The sequence below is a fragment of the Vulpes lagopus genome, chromosome 7 (assembly GCF_018345385.1).
Source record: "Vulpes lagopus strain Blue_001 chromosome 7, ASM1834538v1, whole genome shotgun sequence".
Lineage (NCBI taxonomy): Eukaryota > Metazoa > Chordata > Mammalia > Carnivora > Canidae > Vulpes > Vulpes lagopus.
The window spans coordinates 28,910,613-28,928,661 of record NC_054830.1 but is presented as its reverse complement, the minus strand read 5'-3'; the positions used below and the strand labels follow the sequence as shown (position 1 = coordinate 28,928,661).

Genomic DNA, 18,049 nt, shown 5'->3' with positions numbered 1-18,049 from the left:
ACCCTATCTATCCTTGTAATCACAGATCAAGTGTAAAAGAAAAAGAGTACCTATAGGAAGAAACAGTTTGTTCTACAATGTGTTCCCTACCTTGAGGTCCTCCTATTCCAAAACATTTAAGTAAGAACAGGGAAATACCAAGATTAATTACAGATAAAGGTCCTGTTCAAGAAGCATCAAGTTTAAGACTGTAAGTATGGACAAAACACTATACCATATCTTAATAGGCTCAAGTCCAAAATTTTTACCTTCAGAGCCAACCCTCCACTCCTCTTTACTCATTTTAAATTAAAGGTAGTGCCATCTTCAACCATTGCAGGGATCATCCTAGACAACTGACTTTGTGTTCTCAACCACTTACTAATGGTAATGAATTCCCATCAACTCTCTCCTCTTATCTCTCAAATCTCTGATGATACAACACCATCATTTTTCATCCTGCGTTCTTCCACCACTGACAGATCCTTAACCCTACAACCAGAGGTCTTACTCAAATATAAAACCAACTTAGTCCATTCCCACCATGAAACCCTTAAAGGCCTCCCTATCACCCTCAGATAGATGTTCTAGGTCACTGGAAGAATACTGTAAGACCCATCAAGGTGCAACATTCTGCATTATTCCCTCAACTGTTTCCAACCTACCATTGGCTTGAGACTTACAGAGCTACTCTGAGTTCCCCAGTCACTACAAGATCATTTCATGGCTCAAGGATTCCACATGTCCAGGCAAACACTTGCCCATTTTTAACAGCTGGGATCAGGCAGGAGCAATTCTGGGAGCTTCTTGGACACCTCCCCCCCTCCCATTATAGTATAACACCTGGCATATAGTAAGCAATTTTTTTTAAAGATTTTATTTATGTATTCATGAGAGACACACACAGAGAGAGGCAGAGACACAGGCAGGGGGAGAAGCAGGCTCCATGCAGGGAGCCCAACATGGGACTCGATCCCAGGTCTCCAGGATCACACCCTGGGCTGAAGGCAGCGCTCAAACACTGAGCCACTGGGGCTGCCCTACAGTAAGCAATTAATAAGTGTGTTCGATGGATAAATAAGGGGGAGAGGGGTCAGGCTAGACATCACGATAAATAAAGGTAACTTTGAATTACACTTGGAAGGATGAATCTCAAGACTGATTCCTCCCCAATGCTATGGTTCCATCAGATCAGAAGCTCTCTATTGCAAATACAGTGTCTCTAGGGAAATGATTCCCTTTAGAAACTTCACAGGAGACATTAGGAAAAGAACAAATAATACAATATTAATATCAAACTCTGAGGTTCTATAATGGCTTCCATTGTTCTAATGACAAAGGCAGGCTTCTGCAGGTATGTGTATTTTGCTTTACCCTTTATAGATACTATTAAAAATAAGCATGGAAATGATAGTTTAGGAATTTAATTATACCTTTAGTTTACCAGGGGAGCTGATTACTTAAAAGGATCCAAAGGTGAAATCTTCTGTAAATCACCCACTGCTTTACCTGAATTTCATGGCAGGATCCCCTTAGTGAGTTCCCAAGCCAGGAATCTGACAGGAGTTCATTTATCTGTACATCCATTCACCTACTTGAAAAATATCCACTAAATATGCATAAAATGAGATACTCTGATACCCAGTAGGAAAAAAAAAAACCTATGGAATTACTCGACATTTAGCTGGGGAAACGAAACATATACCTACATGCACCACATACACACATGCATGTGCCTTATAAAACGAGATGTTTATATGAATAATGTAGTGGGGTGGCATATAATTAAGCTCCAAGCGGGTAATACGTATTCCACTCCAGAACGGAGGCCAAGAATTACACCAGGTGCTTATATAAATTACCTCTAATCCCCAAAGCCATCCAGCAAGGTATGTCCTCTTTATCTCCATTTTACAGCTGAGTAAGTCATCAAACCCAGGACAATTGAAAGGGACCTTGGATGTCTCCTCCTACAATGTCCTGGCCACAGCTGGAATCCCTCTTAGAATTATCCTGCTGGGCCTCTACTCAGCACAACACCAGACACTTCTTGTGGGAAATTTTGGATTCCTCTAACGATGAGAATTGTCCCCCTTGTATTGATTCACAGAATCTTGCTATAGCGAAGGAACATGAGATATTGATTATTCGAAATGCACAAAACCAAATGGGGGAAGTAAAAAAAAGGATGGGAGGAGAAACCACAACCTGTTTTTCCTCCAAGACTCTGACGAATAGGAGAAAAAAACAGAGAGCTTTATAAAAATGCCTCCAATTTCCCCTTGAACTTGCTCCAGATTTGTTTCTCATTTCCCTTTCCGGCAACAATGACCTACCTAGCATTTGTTACTTTTTGTGTATTAATTACAGAAGTTCTGGGCAAATTCCAAAATTCATGAGCTGTCATCACTTCAGGTAACACAGAAAAAGATCTGTGTCTTAAGGCAAGTAAACCTAAAAGAAAAATTGTTTTAATATTTCCAGTGAGAAACTCTGATTCAATCTATTAGGTTTTTTTTTTTTTTTCCAGTTTAATTCTGTATGCAATATAGAAAGAGGTCTTTCCCCTTTTTTGCCCTGTCTTGGAATAAGGAAAATAAACCCAAAGACATAAAGTAGTTTTGAACTTACAAAGCTATTAACAGTTAACAATATTAGTATCTTACATTCATGTTCTACTTCCTAACTCCTATTCTTGATACTTTCACACTGAACTCAGATATTATGACCCTCTCTTTTACAGTAGACAAAATTAAGAACCAGAGAGAAAACCTATCTTCAGATGATCCTAATGGGACCAGAGTATGTATTTCTTCAATAAACAGTCCCTTGTGCTAAAGCTGTAAGTGTTCACAATGGCACTGTCTAATAAGCCTACAGACGTAAAGATTTTAGCATCTCAAATATAATGAAGATATGTGCATTATCCAAAGTGATACAGACAAAATGAAATAACTTGGTTAGTCCTAATGTAAAAATTACATGGATATTAATGAACCACTGTGATGACAATATCCTAAATACAGATCTCCACAGCTCGAAAACTTCTGCAACTCTCCTCAAGTGACTGGGATGGGGTGCCAGTGAAATAACTGGGTCACCATCAGGCACCAAACCCCATCCACACAAAACCAACCTACTCAGGAGGATACACGGGTGGGGGGCCTCAAAACCACCAACACCCACCCATCTTCCTGATCCATCTCCTGAAGCACATCCCACTCCACTCATGTCTTTGTTCCTCCCAAGTCCTTTCCAAAAGCAGGATCACCAGACTCACTCTGAATGCTAACTAGGAGACTTGCTGAGGATATTCCAGCTCAAGAGAAAATGCAAGGGAGGGGAAAAAGAAAAAAAAAAAAAAAATATATATATATATATACATTTTCCAAATCTCTGAACAGTTCTGTTTATGAGTCAGGCTAACATCTGCTCAAAAACCAAAGCTATCTCAATGTGAGCAAGAATTGGTAAACCTCTCTCAAGGGTCAGATAAAAATATTCTAGGCTTTTTGGTCAATCTGTAGCAACTACTCAACCCCAGCACAAAAGCAGCCAGACACTACCCAAGGGAATGGGCATGGTTGAGTTTCAATAGAACTTTATTCAAAAAACAAAAACAAAAAAAAAAAACAAAAAACCAGCAGCAGGCTGTATAGGTGGCCAAGCCCTGAACTTGAGGATAATCTGTTTAAACTTCTCATTCCCAAAAATTAATGGGGAGTTGTTGTGAATCATAACTGACGAAATTCAGCTTACTCAGCTCTCAGGACAACCTAGTACCCACCCACTGTCCATCACAGTTACCCACTGAGAATCCCACTAATAACATCAACAGCAGCAAAAATAATAATAGTGTCTAAAGCAGCAGGAATATTAGGTACTTGATGGAAGAAACTATCTTAGATTTTTCACACATATTATTTCATTTCATCCCTAAAGCAACTCTACAAGGGAAGTATTGTTAGTTACCCACAACTCAAAGATGGAGAGACTTCATCTCCAAGGAATTAAATGTCCTCCCAGTATCATAAAGATATTATGAGATAAAACTTATATGTAAGCCACAGTCTGTGTGACCTCAAAATTCATACTCTCACACACCACATATCCAACAAACCAGTATCATCTTAGGAGAAACTAAGACACATCTGTGAATTATAGTCATGAAATTAAAATCTGAACCATCAAACCCATCTTTCAGAAAAGGCCTGCTTCACTTTTGCTAAATTTATAAACAATTCCCCCTACAAACAACAAGCCATTCTTTCAGCAGCCCCACTGTTCAGGCAGCATTTACACCTAGAGGTGTATGTTGCTGCACCTAAGAGCCCACATCTACTTTGTTGTGGTTTCAAGGCCTTGGTCAGAAATGTCATAAGTGACAACAACCCCTTTCTGACCTGTCTTTGTCTACCGGCCAAATGCTAAGGAGTGTCTCTGATGGCTCCCAAGTCTTATTGGCAGGAGAATCGATATTCTCCCAAATTGGTGTGAAGCAACCCCTGATAATGTGGAATTTTCAGAAAGAACTGGTAAAAGTATGAGGACTATGTACCATTAATTGATACCTGTCTCATTCTTTTCTTCTCCTTTTACATTTTATTTTCTCCATTTCGTCCCTAAGCAAATAACTTTACTGGTTCTTCCAAACCAATCTGTATCTTCTGGGGGATTCCTCATATGACTGTCACATCCCATCGAGAAGACAGGTTGGCAAAGTATAGCCTGTGTGCCCTATCCAACTGGCCACGTGCTTTAATACAGCCTGTAAATTAAGAATGGCTTTTATATTTTTAAATGAGAAAAAAGAAATAAAAAAGAAGTATATTTTCTGACACATGAAAATTACACATAATTCAAATTTCAGTGTTCATAAATACATCTTTATACCCAGCCAGTTTATCTAGGATTATGATGGCTGCCTTTGCACAAACTGGCAAAGTTGAGCTGTTACTAGAGAAACCAACACACCCTACAAAGCCCAAGATATTTACTGTATGGCTTTTACAGAAAAGGGGTGTCAAAGCCTTAAGTTGAACTATTAGCCCATCCACCTATAGAAGTAGCTCCCAAATCCATTCCAGAAATGCATTCCAGAAATGCAAAATGGACACTCATTAAGTCCACTGGAGCTAAGGATATCAAGAATTGCTCCCTTCCAAAGACTGCAGCACTTACATCCCTTCTTAACTGAATAATGTGAAAAGTTTTAGGACTTTCAGTTCTTCACTGCCATTTGGAATTGGAGATGCTGATGGGGTATAACTTCCAATTTCCTGACTAACAGCATTGTTATTCTAAATTGATGAACTGTAAATAGCAGGCCACTTACGCCTCTTCCTAACTGGTATCAGAGCCACAGAGTACAAAATGATAAATTTTCTTCAGGTTTCTTGGCAAGAAGCTATATATATATGTAATTTTGGCCTTCATCTCACAATTTCCTTCATTTATCAGAAATGGTGACAAAAAGGCTCTAATTAGATAATTCTAATCACAGGGAGTTGGGTGTGATGGAAGACTTCAGAATCACTATCTGTTCCTTGCAAAACAAAACAGATAGGCTATTCTCCCTGTAGGGGCAGGAGATTTATCAATAGACAAAAGGATGCAAAAAGCCAATAGATAAGGTGTAATTAAAGATCAAGCCTATAAATTTTACACTGACATAAATTTAACAAGATTTGCAGGTGGAAATTCGGGACTTAAACCAGAGCATCATTACGAAAAGAATGCCTTTAAAATCTATATGCAATGACGTTGCATAAACACAGATTTATTATTAATACTAATACCTTGTGGCTTCAAGCCTTTTCAGACAAATTATTTGAATTATTTAGTGCCAAAGTAATTTCCAAAATGGTCTATCTTCCTCAACCATTCCTCCTTAATTAGCTATAATACATTTTCCATATATATTGGAGCATCAAAATCTCTTTTAGAAATAACAATCCACCTATACGTTTTGGGTACTTGTTGGAAATATAATCCAGAAACATCTGTATATTCTTATATGAAGTGGGTCTTCATTTCTCCCCACTTAGAATGTAAAAATATTATTTGCAATGTAATATTCAACATATTTTTAACAATGCTGTCTGTCTTCCCTGGCTGGAAGGCTAAAAGCTTAAAAGCAACAATGAAAAGAAATGCAGAATACCATAGAGGGCTGAAATATATTCAACTAACGAGATCTGATTTGAAAATAAAGTTGTATTATTTAGATTAAAGCAAAGCAGATCATTTTGATATGTGACACTTTGTAATATTTAGCAGACGTTTAGCAGCTCAAGACTAGCCTTGTATTTTCTGCTTTCCGAAATCACAGCTACTGAAAAGACAGAAGAGAAAAGACCGTGTCTTTTGGGAAATTACAAGTTTGGTACAATAACTCATTAACAAGTAAAGTTCAGAAACAAATGCAAATTGAGGGGGGAAAGCAGGTTGAAAAAACAGGTGGAAGAAATAAATTGGTACTTATAACCTTGAGGAAAAACAGGCTGGAGTGTTTCAACTCTTAGTGAACTACAAAAAGGTCTGAACAAGTAAGTTCGATGTGAAAGAGATTCAGAGTCCTTTCTGGGGAGCTTAAAAGGATGGCAACTGGCCTGTGCAAACCAGGTTTGGAACCCATCAACTCACCCGAGTAGGCCCAGTACGGGTCTCCTGAAGCCTTGCGCCTGCGGATCTGCGCCGAGCTGCCGTGTCTGTTCTCATGCAGGGCCCCGACGTAGCCTTCTGTGAGGGCTGGAAGAGGGGGAGAGCACAATGAGTCAAAGTCTTCACTCCACTGGACAGAGGAAGAGTGTCAAACACACCACAGGTGACTTCCTAGAAGCACACACCCCAAGGGTAATGGAAGAGAACCTACTGATTTTACAGAAGAATAGGGTAGCCTAGGGAGACTAATGGGCCTCCAGGATGAATATTAATACTAACAGTAGCTTACAAGGAGCCTTTGTGCCACCAAGCATGGTGCACTCGCACTTTACATATAATATATTATCTGAACACTACCAGGCCACAGACCCAGTGAAGCCCATAACAAGCCCATTCTATAGATAAGCAAACCGAACCTTAAAGAAGTTAAGTAGCTTTTACCTACCCAAGGTCATAGGACTAGTAACAGCACACTTGGAACCTGTGGTCTTTGTTCTGACTACATGTATAAGCCTATGTATGTCCTAGATGCAAGAGGCCTCTACGCCTTATCTGATCTTCAAAGAAAAAGGGGTCATCCCATCTCATTTACAGATGGAGGAATTAAGGCTCAGACACCCTAAGGAACTGGTCCCAGGTAACACAGGTAAGCAAGCAAGACATCAGGGAATCACACATAAGCATGCCCACATCAAAGCCAGGGCCTCTACCATCAAGCACCTCCCAGTCTAAGGCCTGGGAGACTGACCATAGTAAGTACCAGTCCTCCATATCCTTTGGACCCCAGATAGTCAACTGTTACACATGAAGATAAGAAACATGAAACGCACAAGGCCAACATTGCTCCGAAAAGAAATTCCATTTAATGGTGTATGTTTTGAAAACTCACAATGAATCCAATCTTCTCCACCATTATAGAGAGCTTCCAACTGCCTGATATAGTGTTGGAAGCCCACCCCTCCCAGCCAATTCATGAATGTAAATTTCTATTCTTGTGAGCCCACACCCGAATACACTGACATGTAAGTAGACAAATACTACAGGTGCCCAGAATCCAAAATGAAATGGAATTACACTTCAAACATGCATCCCAGCTGTCTATATTAATATTTAAATGCACCCAAACAAAATCAGGTGTGCTTTGAAAAAGCAGGGAAAATGGTTAGGGGAACTGTAGATTCAATTTAAGAGTAAGATGGCACCAGGAAAACAATATATTCTCCATTCCAAATTAGTCAAAGTAATGATAATGATGTCACCACGATGGCAAATTAAGAAAGGTAGAAAGTACAGTCTTGGGCAACCCGTGTGGCTCAGCGGTTTAGCGCCGCCTTGGGCCCAGGGCCTGATCCTGGAGACCCGGGATCGAGTTGCACATCAGGCTCCCTGCGTGGAGCCTGCTTCTCCCTCTGCCTGTGTGTGTGTGTGTGTCTCATAAATAAATAAGTAAAATATTAAAAAAAAAAAAAAGTACGGTCTTTAACTTATGACCGATTGAAGTAGGAATTTTTCAACTTTACAACTCTGCAAAACTGATATGCATTCAGCAGGAACCAAACCTCAAATCTGGATTTCGATCTTTTCCTTGGGCTGGCAATATGTAGGGTAGGATCCTGTCTTGTGAGGCTGGGCAGCAGAGGCCATAGTTACCAGTCAGCCTCACAATCACGAGGGTGAAAACCAACACACTTACAACCACCAGCATCCATACAGCATTATTGTTTGTCACATCCCATACAAACTCAAGGAGTTACATGAGATATTCAACACTGTATTATAAACTAGGCTTTGTGTTAGATGACTTTCCCAACTGTAGGCTAATATAAGTATTTTGAGCATGTTAAGGCAGGTTAGGCTAAGCTACATTCGATAGGTTGGGTGTCTTAAATACATTTTTAAAAAGCTTAAGATATTTTCAATTTATGATGAGTTTATCAGGCCATAACCCATCGTAAGAGGTGGAAGATCTTCCATGTCAGCTCCAAAGAGTGGCTTTAAGAGAAAAAAATGCTTAAAGATATTCCATAGACATTAGGCCCTCCCCCCCCCCTTATGGGGAAACCAGAATCTTGTAAAATTCAAACACACATGTAAAAAGTAAACCCAATATTGTTTGTTTGCTCATTGGTCATTTTTAAAGTATAATGAAGGGTTTAGGTATCCACCATCCAGTCCATCCTACGATTTTGCAGATGAGCCATGCAAAGCTCCAAGAAGTTGACCATTCTGAGCTTCTAGGGACCAAAAATAAAATTTCCATCTCCTACACTCCTAATCTATTTTTTTCCCTCCACTAAAGCATGCTACATAAATAATTGTTCAGTTTATTTTCTGTGCATGTGGGAAACTTTTTATGTATCTGTCTAATATGCTTCTTAGAGCTAGTTCATTCTAGACAATTATTCCCAAATAATCCTTCCTCTATCAAGGTAATGAGTAAAACACTGTCTTGAACAAGGAAATGGGGAACAGGGTTGAGCCTCAATTTCCTTGTTTGTTAAGTGGAAGTAAAAGTAGCAACAACTTCACAGCATTGTTACAAAAAACACAAGACATTGTGAGCAGAGCAACTAAATCAGCACTGGGCATGGAGTGTTTTATTTTTTTTTTCCCTAGGAATGAATGAATGAATGAATGAATGAATGAATGAATTTATTTGAGAGAGAGCTCCTGCATGTGCGTGAGTGGGGGGGAGAGCACAGGTGTGTGCCTCAGCAGGGGGAGGGGCAGAGGGAGTAGCAGAGGCTCCCCTGACCAGGACTCCAGGTTCATGACCTGAGCCAATGGCAGACACTTAACCAACTGAGCCAGCCAGGCACCCCTTCTCATAGAGTGTTTTTAAAATACCTAATAATATATTAGAAATATATTAGAAATTTGTTGCAGAGACTCCTGACACCCCAAAGTCATGCAATGCATAGCCATGTCCTGTCACCCCATCTCTGCCAACTTAAGGCAGCCAATCATTGTAAACCTCGCCCCAGATCCCAGTGATCTGTTTAGCAACAGGGACGTCAGCCAATTAAAGAGATTTTTCTTTCTTCCTGCCAGTATTAGAACAGGATCCTGAAGCCTCTCAGGATCCTGGTTGGGGATCACGCAGAAAGTGAGCAGAGGACCTCAAAAATGTAACCACGCTATAGGAAACAAAATCTATAGATCAATTCTGTTGACAAAATTTAAGCCCATGACAAAGGTAATTTGAAATTGATACCGTGGAACACTTTATACATATATTTATATTTTATATAACCAAGTACTTGTGAAAGGTCACCTTTCTGTCCCTTGTACACAAAAGATCCCCAAATGACACTAAAGGTGACCTTGGTGACCTTCAAATGAGTCAACTCTACTCCTGATCATCAATTTCTCCATAGAAGACCATTGTAGGACTAGAACTCAACCTGGATGCTTTCAAAATAAAACAAAGCAAAACAAACAGAAAAATAAAAACATCTATGCCCTAAACCCTACCACCAGAGATTCAGATTCAACTGATCTGGGGTGGCACCAATATATGGAATACAGGTATTATAAAGAAAAAAAAATATTTTTGTGTTTGTTTGGGTGATTCTCTTCTGGAACTAGAGATAAAAAACACAAACTTCCCTGCTGAGCTCAACCAGACATCCCCTTCAACATTGACATTCTCAATTCACCCTCACAGCCTGGAACCTGACACGCTAAGTTAACACTGGGAAAAGGCTAGCCAGGCAGAGATGAACTGCCAACTGTAGAAATCATGCCAATATGGCGTCAACCTCAGAATTTAGCTACATCTAAACTGAACCAGAAAGCTCACAAATAAAAGTAAAGGAAAAATGGAGTTATCCTCAAGGATATTAATTTACACCTTTACAGAAGATGTTATCTAGAATCACAGTGTCGACAACTAGTCCCTTTTTTTTTTTCCTGAAAAGGAAGTGTTTTCATTTTCTGGAACCTTTGAGAACACTAGGGTAGGGAACAAAGACTGCCAGGACCATCTCTCATTGGAGTGGCTTTCGTGTGGGCAGCTGTGTTACCCATCTTGCTGGAAAAGCAAAGCAACAGAGTCTTAAGTTTCATCAGGTAAGTGTGAAGATCTCCAAGTCCTTAGATTCATATTTAATTAGACTTGACAGAAGCCATGGGTTTGGGGTCCCACACTTGCCAGCTTCCCAAACCCACTAAACATTCAGTGGAAAAAGCAAAACTACAAAGATATATCCGATTCAAGAAACAAGGGAGGTAAACACCAGAAGGTCCTCCACTGACACTGCAGTGTAACGGAATCCACACTCCAAAGAGTAGTTTAACTTCCCAGCCATCCACATGCAGTGTACTGTGGTGTAGGGATCTCAGCTGAGCAGAACTATCAAAAGGAAGTTCCCTTGGGACAAAAAGAAGAGGTGTCATTTCGGTGGATACAGACTATTGGACAAGAGGGAACACAGAGGGCAGGGCCACCCCAAGGAAGGTGGATTATCCCCTATCTTCATCATACCCCCCAAAGTACTGAGATACAATGTAGGTTGCACATAGGAAATGAGGAATAGACCAAAAAAAAAAAAAAAAAAGACACAAACAAAAAGAAAAACAAAAACCACCTGCTTCTGAAGAACATGCTGCATGGCCTCTGAGGGGCTCTAAACTCCCTGGAGATAAGGAGATTCTCAAGCTACCGACCATGATGGAGTTTGGAATATAGCAGGCATTCAATAATCAGTGAATGAATGAGTGAGTGAATACATATACACGTGAACAATGTAAAGGCTGATGATGGTGTCCGTGTTGGGGGTGAAGAGCATGTGTATGTATATGGGTGTGTTTATACAAGCAAAACCATGACCGTTTCCCCACCCTCTCACTATCTAGTCACTGCCCACTATTGCAGAGGCAAACACCAAAAACATGAAGCTGGAAGGAATGATCCCAAGCACCTCATAAGCAATTGTTTAGGGAGACAACTCAGAAATGAACAGGGAAGCAAAGGACTTTATCACCCTGGCACCAGATTTCTTTGAAACACATAAACTATTCATTAAAGATAACTATATTTAGTTTAACCTTTTACTCCATCCATTATCAGTCACATGTGATTTCTTTTTCCATAAGAATATAATCATGTACGAATGGCACTTGCATAATTTAAAACAAAACAAAATCTTTAGTCCCCTCCCCAAATATATTTTAATTATATAATAACATTTTTTAAAACAACTTCTAGAAATTATTTGAACAGCAGTCAAAAAATGTATATTGAGTATATTAAGCAACATAATATTTTATTGGCAAGGAGCAGAGATTTGCAAAATGAAACAATCTGTGGTTCCCAAGTAAAGATACAGACTCAGCACACCAAATTCAATCAATTTTAATACTCTTTGTACTCTTCTAAACTCTAACAGCCAACCAACAGCAGCATGGCAAGGATATGGTAAGGCTATGAATCATGCTATTGATTTTAAATATCTTCCGTGCAGAAAATTAAATTATGCAAATGCATGCCTTTACGGATCCTTACCTTAATGTGAAATTGCATACTTGCTTATGTCAGCAACTTAATTACACAATTAAAAATGGAGCATGCTTATGAAAATATGTATTTTCAATCTTTGTAATAGACAATAAGTATAAATCTGCCTTCGGTTATCGTGTGACTAACAAGAGGGAGGAGTCAGTGCAATACAAACATATATTCTATCAAGTTCTACAGGACCAAGCCTACTATGGTTAATGGAGCTGAAGTCATCTGTCAGCAGAAAGCTCAGGAGGGCTTGTAGTATTGTGATAATGCTTCAAGGAATTGGGATCACAGTGATGGAACAAGTGGAGAGACACAATAGATGCCCAATAGGGCACAATGCTGTAGACACCACCTCAAAAGAGGTAGTCTCCAGTGTGACCTTAACAAACACACAACACACACACAGCTAACGCACCTGGGCACAAGGAATATCAAAGCAGGGCAGCCTTCAAGGGTCTGAATAGTACAATAATGAAATGAGTTTAGAAAGTTAACACCCAGCTACTCCTATCATCCAGGAGAATTTGAGCCTCTCAATTTTGACAGGATGAAAGTGAAGATTTCAAAACCAATAGCATTAACTAGCCAATGATGCTTACGCCTCGCTCAGCAGGAGGAAGCTTAAGTCAGGTTGGTTGCTATGCAGAGAGCTAGATGAGTGACAGGTATTTTCATCAGGGAGATTTCATAAACTCTACCAACTCTCAGAACTTCTCTAGAGCCTACCTCATTTCCAGCCTGAAGCAAAAAAGATAAAAATGTTTCCGGACCCAAAGGCCCAATCCTTCCCAATAAAAATATCCTAAGAGTTACCTACCACTGAAGATATCAACAAAACTGTTTCCTATGTACATGATTTAATTTCCCAGAGCCACCGGACATAGTTTATAACAATAAATGTTTGTATTCTGGGAATATAAAAGCAGATGTGTATCCCATCTGCCTTAACCATACATATCTTCAGGAGGACTCTGTGCAATCCTGACTCTCAGTGTTTCACTCAAATTTTGACTTGGGGGAAATAAAGAGTTTCAAGTTGTTTGAAGTCTACTGTGTTAATGTGCAGGCTGAACATTTTTCTTACAAAGAGACCAGCCCCTCTAAACTCTACATTAAATAACATTCTTGACATAGCATATTTTCTTAGGCTCCACTGTCAGAGGGAAGGGTCACTGAATCTACATAGGATAAAACGGAATGGAAACGATGGAAAATATTTTTCTTACAAAATTGCAAATGTGTGAATTGAAACTACAGACTACAACTAATGACTTCTTTTGTGTCAAAGGTGGTACATTCATACATGCATTTGTGTATCTGAAAATGAGTGGAAGTCTGAGATGCCCACCAAGAAGGAAAGACACGTGGTCACTAAGCATTTCGACACACCCACAACATTCCTTCATATTACTGTTTTCATCTTACCATATTGAACCAACAATATCTACTCGATCCCAGCTATGTCATGATGTCCTATAGGGGAAAGTAGTTGCAGAGGTTATGCAAAAGTCAAGCCGAGAAAGTTTATGATTAGAACACACCAAAGTTCCATCTATAACATAATCACACATCTTGTACCCAAAGCAAAATAGTATTGTGACACTTGAGGGCATTTCCACTCAACTTACGTCCCCTTCTAGGTCATTCCAAAGGATATAGAAGCCTAGAAGAATTGGTCAGCTTCCATCCAAAATTGAAAACATCAGAACAAAGAAATTCTGGTTCCCTAGTGCCAGAATGAAAATTACTTAAGATGATGGATGGATGGCTCTCATATAAAGAGTCCTACTTCTCTGCCAGAGTTGCTGCCAAAAATAAGCCCACTAAAAATAGGTATAGGAACTCACATTTTCACATCCAGAATGCATATTTCCAGAATGGCAGACAAGCAGTTAAGCGGGCTGTTTATATCTATTATAACTGCTCATACAACAAACAAATTAAAGATCCCTCAAGGATGGCAAAATCTCTAACAAGCATAATTTTCTCTGAATTTTAAAGAGCATTTAAGAACATTAAATCCCACACAATAGTCTAAAATGAATAAATCTTTATCTTTTTTGTGCCTACAATGGGCAGAAATATCAAATCATAGTTAAAGTAATTAAATATTCTGATGAGTCTCTCTTCTCCTTTGTGCCTGTATTCCAATTAATCGTAGTAAAATGTACTTAGTGAGTATCCCACAAAGTAGAATCAAGAAGTACATTCCTTTGTAACTACTGCATTACAAATGGTCCCTCTGGTTGTTTGTGATACTGAACTAACCTCAAACACAATAGAGTATATTACAGTAGATTACCTATTTTATCATATTCAAATACACTTATTGTCCCAGCTACAATATATATATATATATACTTGCATCATCTAAAGTGATAAAAAGACCTAATATAGAGCCATGACTTTTTTTTAGTAAAACAGATTGCAATTCTGGGAAAGAGGAATCACATAGCCATGCAGTATCCTAGGGGAAAAAAGAACACAAAATAGGTTATAAAAATGACTGCTTAAAGTCAGGTAGAGAAGCAAAAGACTGAACTTCTCTTCGTGATTTTACTCTAAAATAACACTGATTACAAAAGGCAGAATCTGGGGCACCAGGGTGGCTCTGAAGGTTGGGCTTCTGCTTTAGGCACAGACCATGATCCTGGGGTCCTGGGATGGGGCCCCTTCGCAGGGCTTCTTGCTCAGTGGCTTCCCCTTTCCTCCTCCCCCTCCCCCCACCCATGCTCTCTCATTCTCTCTTAAATACACACACAAAAGACAGAATCTATTTTTTTTAATCAGGTAAGACTAGAAGGGTCAAAATATTAGAGACATCCCTTTGCTATCAACTATATCCTAGCTGAAAACCCTCAGAAATAAAAATAGATGCTTCCCAACAAGTCCAAGAGGTATACTGAGAAAACTGATATATACAAGGGCTTGTTAGACATCTGCAATAACAATCTGAAAAAATATCATGGCTCACTCTTCCTCAGAGCCACCCTTCTAAAACAGGATTGGGCTCCTGGCTTCAAATATTCTATAATATCAGATAAAAATAAATCAACCAACCCCTCCAATCCATTTTAGCAGTCTGGTTCTCAAAGAAACAAGTTTCTTGACTCTAAAAAATTATCAAGAAAACTAGGGTTAGTCCTGGATAGGGCTGTGGTGATTTCCACTGCCACAAACCTATACTTCCAATTTTACAACTTCATCATCACTTTGAATCCTTAATGATCAACACAACTGACTAATATAGGTCAGAGATTTCGCCCTGGTGGCCACGATGTTAAATACAGCCATTGATTGATCTCTCCAGGTATTTTGTTTCACCTGCGGTATGGTACAATGTGGTAAAGTATGGGGTGTGTGTGTGTGTGTGTGTTTAATTGGTTGCCAGATTGGAAAAATTCAGAGAGAACCTCAATATCTATATGTTTTAATGAGATCTGAATTTGGATAGCAACAATATGTCATGTGAATAGCAAGTACCATCAATACAGTGGCTTGTATAATCCTTCCAATAATCTTGTGGCTTAGGAACAATTACTCACAAAAGGTAATGTAACTTGCCCAAGAATACAAAGACCTGAACCAGATATTACTTACTATTAAGCTTACAAACTTAACACTATACTACAAGTATTCTTCATAAAATTGAATTTTAATAATCAAATATCTGTGAGCTAATAGCTACTACACTTGCTCAAAAGTAAAAAAACAGCTTCTTCTAGATGCGCCTCAGAAAATCAAAAACCAGTAATTTTTTTTTTTTTATTGTAAGCTCTACGCCCACTGTGGGACCTGAACTCACAACCCTGGGATCAAGAGTTGCACACTCTTCCAACTTAGCCAACCAGACAACTATAAAAACAAGTTTTAAAAGAAAGAAGTTATCTAGGCTACTCTTCCCACTACTACTGGCAACTAAGATAAAATCATGTTCCAATAATACGAACAGAAAAAAATAGTGATTTTTCTAACATGATGTGGAGAATACCAATTACAATTATAGAAACATTGATCATTGTCTATGAAAAAGAAAGTCACTTCTATTCAAGCAGAAATAAATATTAAGTTACAACTTGAGTTAGGGAAACAAAGTGATACATATTTCATATTTTCTTTTGTTTAAAATCTGTCATTGTGACTGCCTAATAAGTTTTTATCCTTGAGAAATAAAGGATAAACCTTGGGAGGCCTGGGTGGCTCAGCGGTTGAGTATCTGCCTTCACCTCAGGGTGTGAACCTGGAGTCCTGGGATCCAGTCCCACATCTGGCTTCTTGCATGGATCCTGCTTCTCCCTCTGCCTGTGTCTCTGCCTCTCTCTCTCTCTCTCTCTCTGTGTCTCTCATGAATAAATAAATATTAAAAAAAAGAATAAACCTCATAACGTGGGTCTTTTATATATAGCAGAGTCATTTATACACACAGTCCCTATGAAATACCAAATGAAAAATACTGGAGTGAGTGGGTATTTTTTTTACAGAACAACAACAACAAAAAAAAAGATCAAGAGTTTTTTTTTTTTATAAATGTATTTTTTAAGAAAGCTTATTGAAAGAAAGAAAGAAAGAAAGAAAGAAAGAAAGAAAGAAAGAAAGAAAGAAAGAAAGTTAGTTTATTTAAATGTTCCTGGGCGCCTATTTCCACATCATGGCACGTCTACCAACCCTAGCTAAATGGGCATAGTGCAAAAATACTCACCAAGATAATACACAACCATAGGAGATTCCAGAAAACACATTGTAGGCCTAAGTCCTGAGCTTGAAGATTAAATACAGAGGCCACTCCAACCATGACACTCCTTTGCTCAAGACACCAATCACGGTGGAGCCAGAACAGACTGGCTTAGTAAACCCAGAAACCTATGACTTCTAGGCTGTGTTAAAGGTACCACTTAAATCCTGGCCAGCCTGAATACTCAGTGGCTGGTAGCCATCTATTGCCCAGAGCTCTGTGCTTCCAGTCAGCAAGTGCCTACTCTATCTTCAAACTTACTATCTATGTAAGTTGTTCTTCACTCCTCTGGCTAAAAAGATAATTCCTCAGGAGTTTGTAAGATGTAGGCAAGTATTCATGTTCTCTCCATGGCAGGATGCTACTACATCCAGACATTCAACGATGCATGCCCCACATTGCTCCTGCTCTCTTGGAGCTTTTATGGATTGGGGGGACCCAATCCATAAACACATAAATTATAATTGATATGCATGGTGAAACAAATATGAAAATGAAATGACATACACACAAGTATAGTCATAGAGGATACAAGTAGAGAAGGAATGTACATAGAGTAGTCAAAGAAGGAGATATCATTTTCGATGAAGGCATCAGCAAGGCAGGAAGATAGAGTCCAAGATAGAGGAACAGCAAGCATGAGGATATTGAGGCAGAAAAGAGTATGGCATAAAAGGCCAACCTGGCCAAAGCTCGGTGAGCTGGTTCAGGGAGAAAAAGGAGGTTGAGGATAAAGAAAAGCAGGATCTTGCAAGACTATAATGGGCTTTGAAATGAGCTTGGGAAGACACCCAAGGACTCCAAGGGGTCAGCCAATTAGGTCTGATAGTATGCTTTCTTTCTTTTAAGATTTTATTTATTTATTCATGAGAGACATACAGAGAGAGGCAGAGACATAGGCAGAGAGAAAAGCAGGCTCCCTGCAGGAGACTCAATCCCAGGACCCCAGGATCATAACCTGAGCCCAAGGCAGACACTCAACCACTGAGCCACCCAGGCATCCCATATGCTTTCTTTTAAAGCAGTTTTATTGAAACGTAATAGCATTTAGTATATGTACAGAGTTGTGCAATCATTACCATAATCTAAGTATAGGACATTTTTATCAATGTATGCTTTGAAAAGATGACTGTGATGTGCAACGAACAGATTGCAGGGAGGCAGAC

The 18,049-nt window shown here is 39.2% G+C and overlaps 1 protein-coding gene across 3 annotated transcripts in view; it reads right to left on the bottom strand.

Annotated features, from left to right (window-relative positions):
* Nucleotides 1-18,049, bottom strand: part of PTPRG (protein tyrosine phosphatase receptor type G) — a 701,064-nt gene that overhangs the window by 517,755 nt on the left and 165,260 nt on the right. For all 3 annotated transcript variants that reach the window (XM_041764114.1, XM_041764115.1, XM_041764112.1), the window contains exon 2: nt 6,625-6,729. In XM_041764114.1, the coding sequence (XP_041620048.1) occupies nt 6,625-6,729 (105 nt within the window). The remainder of the gene's footprint in view (nt 1-6,624; nt 6,730-18,049) is intronic.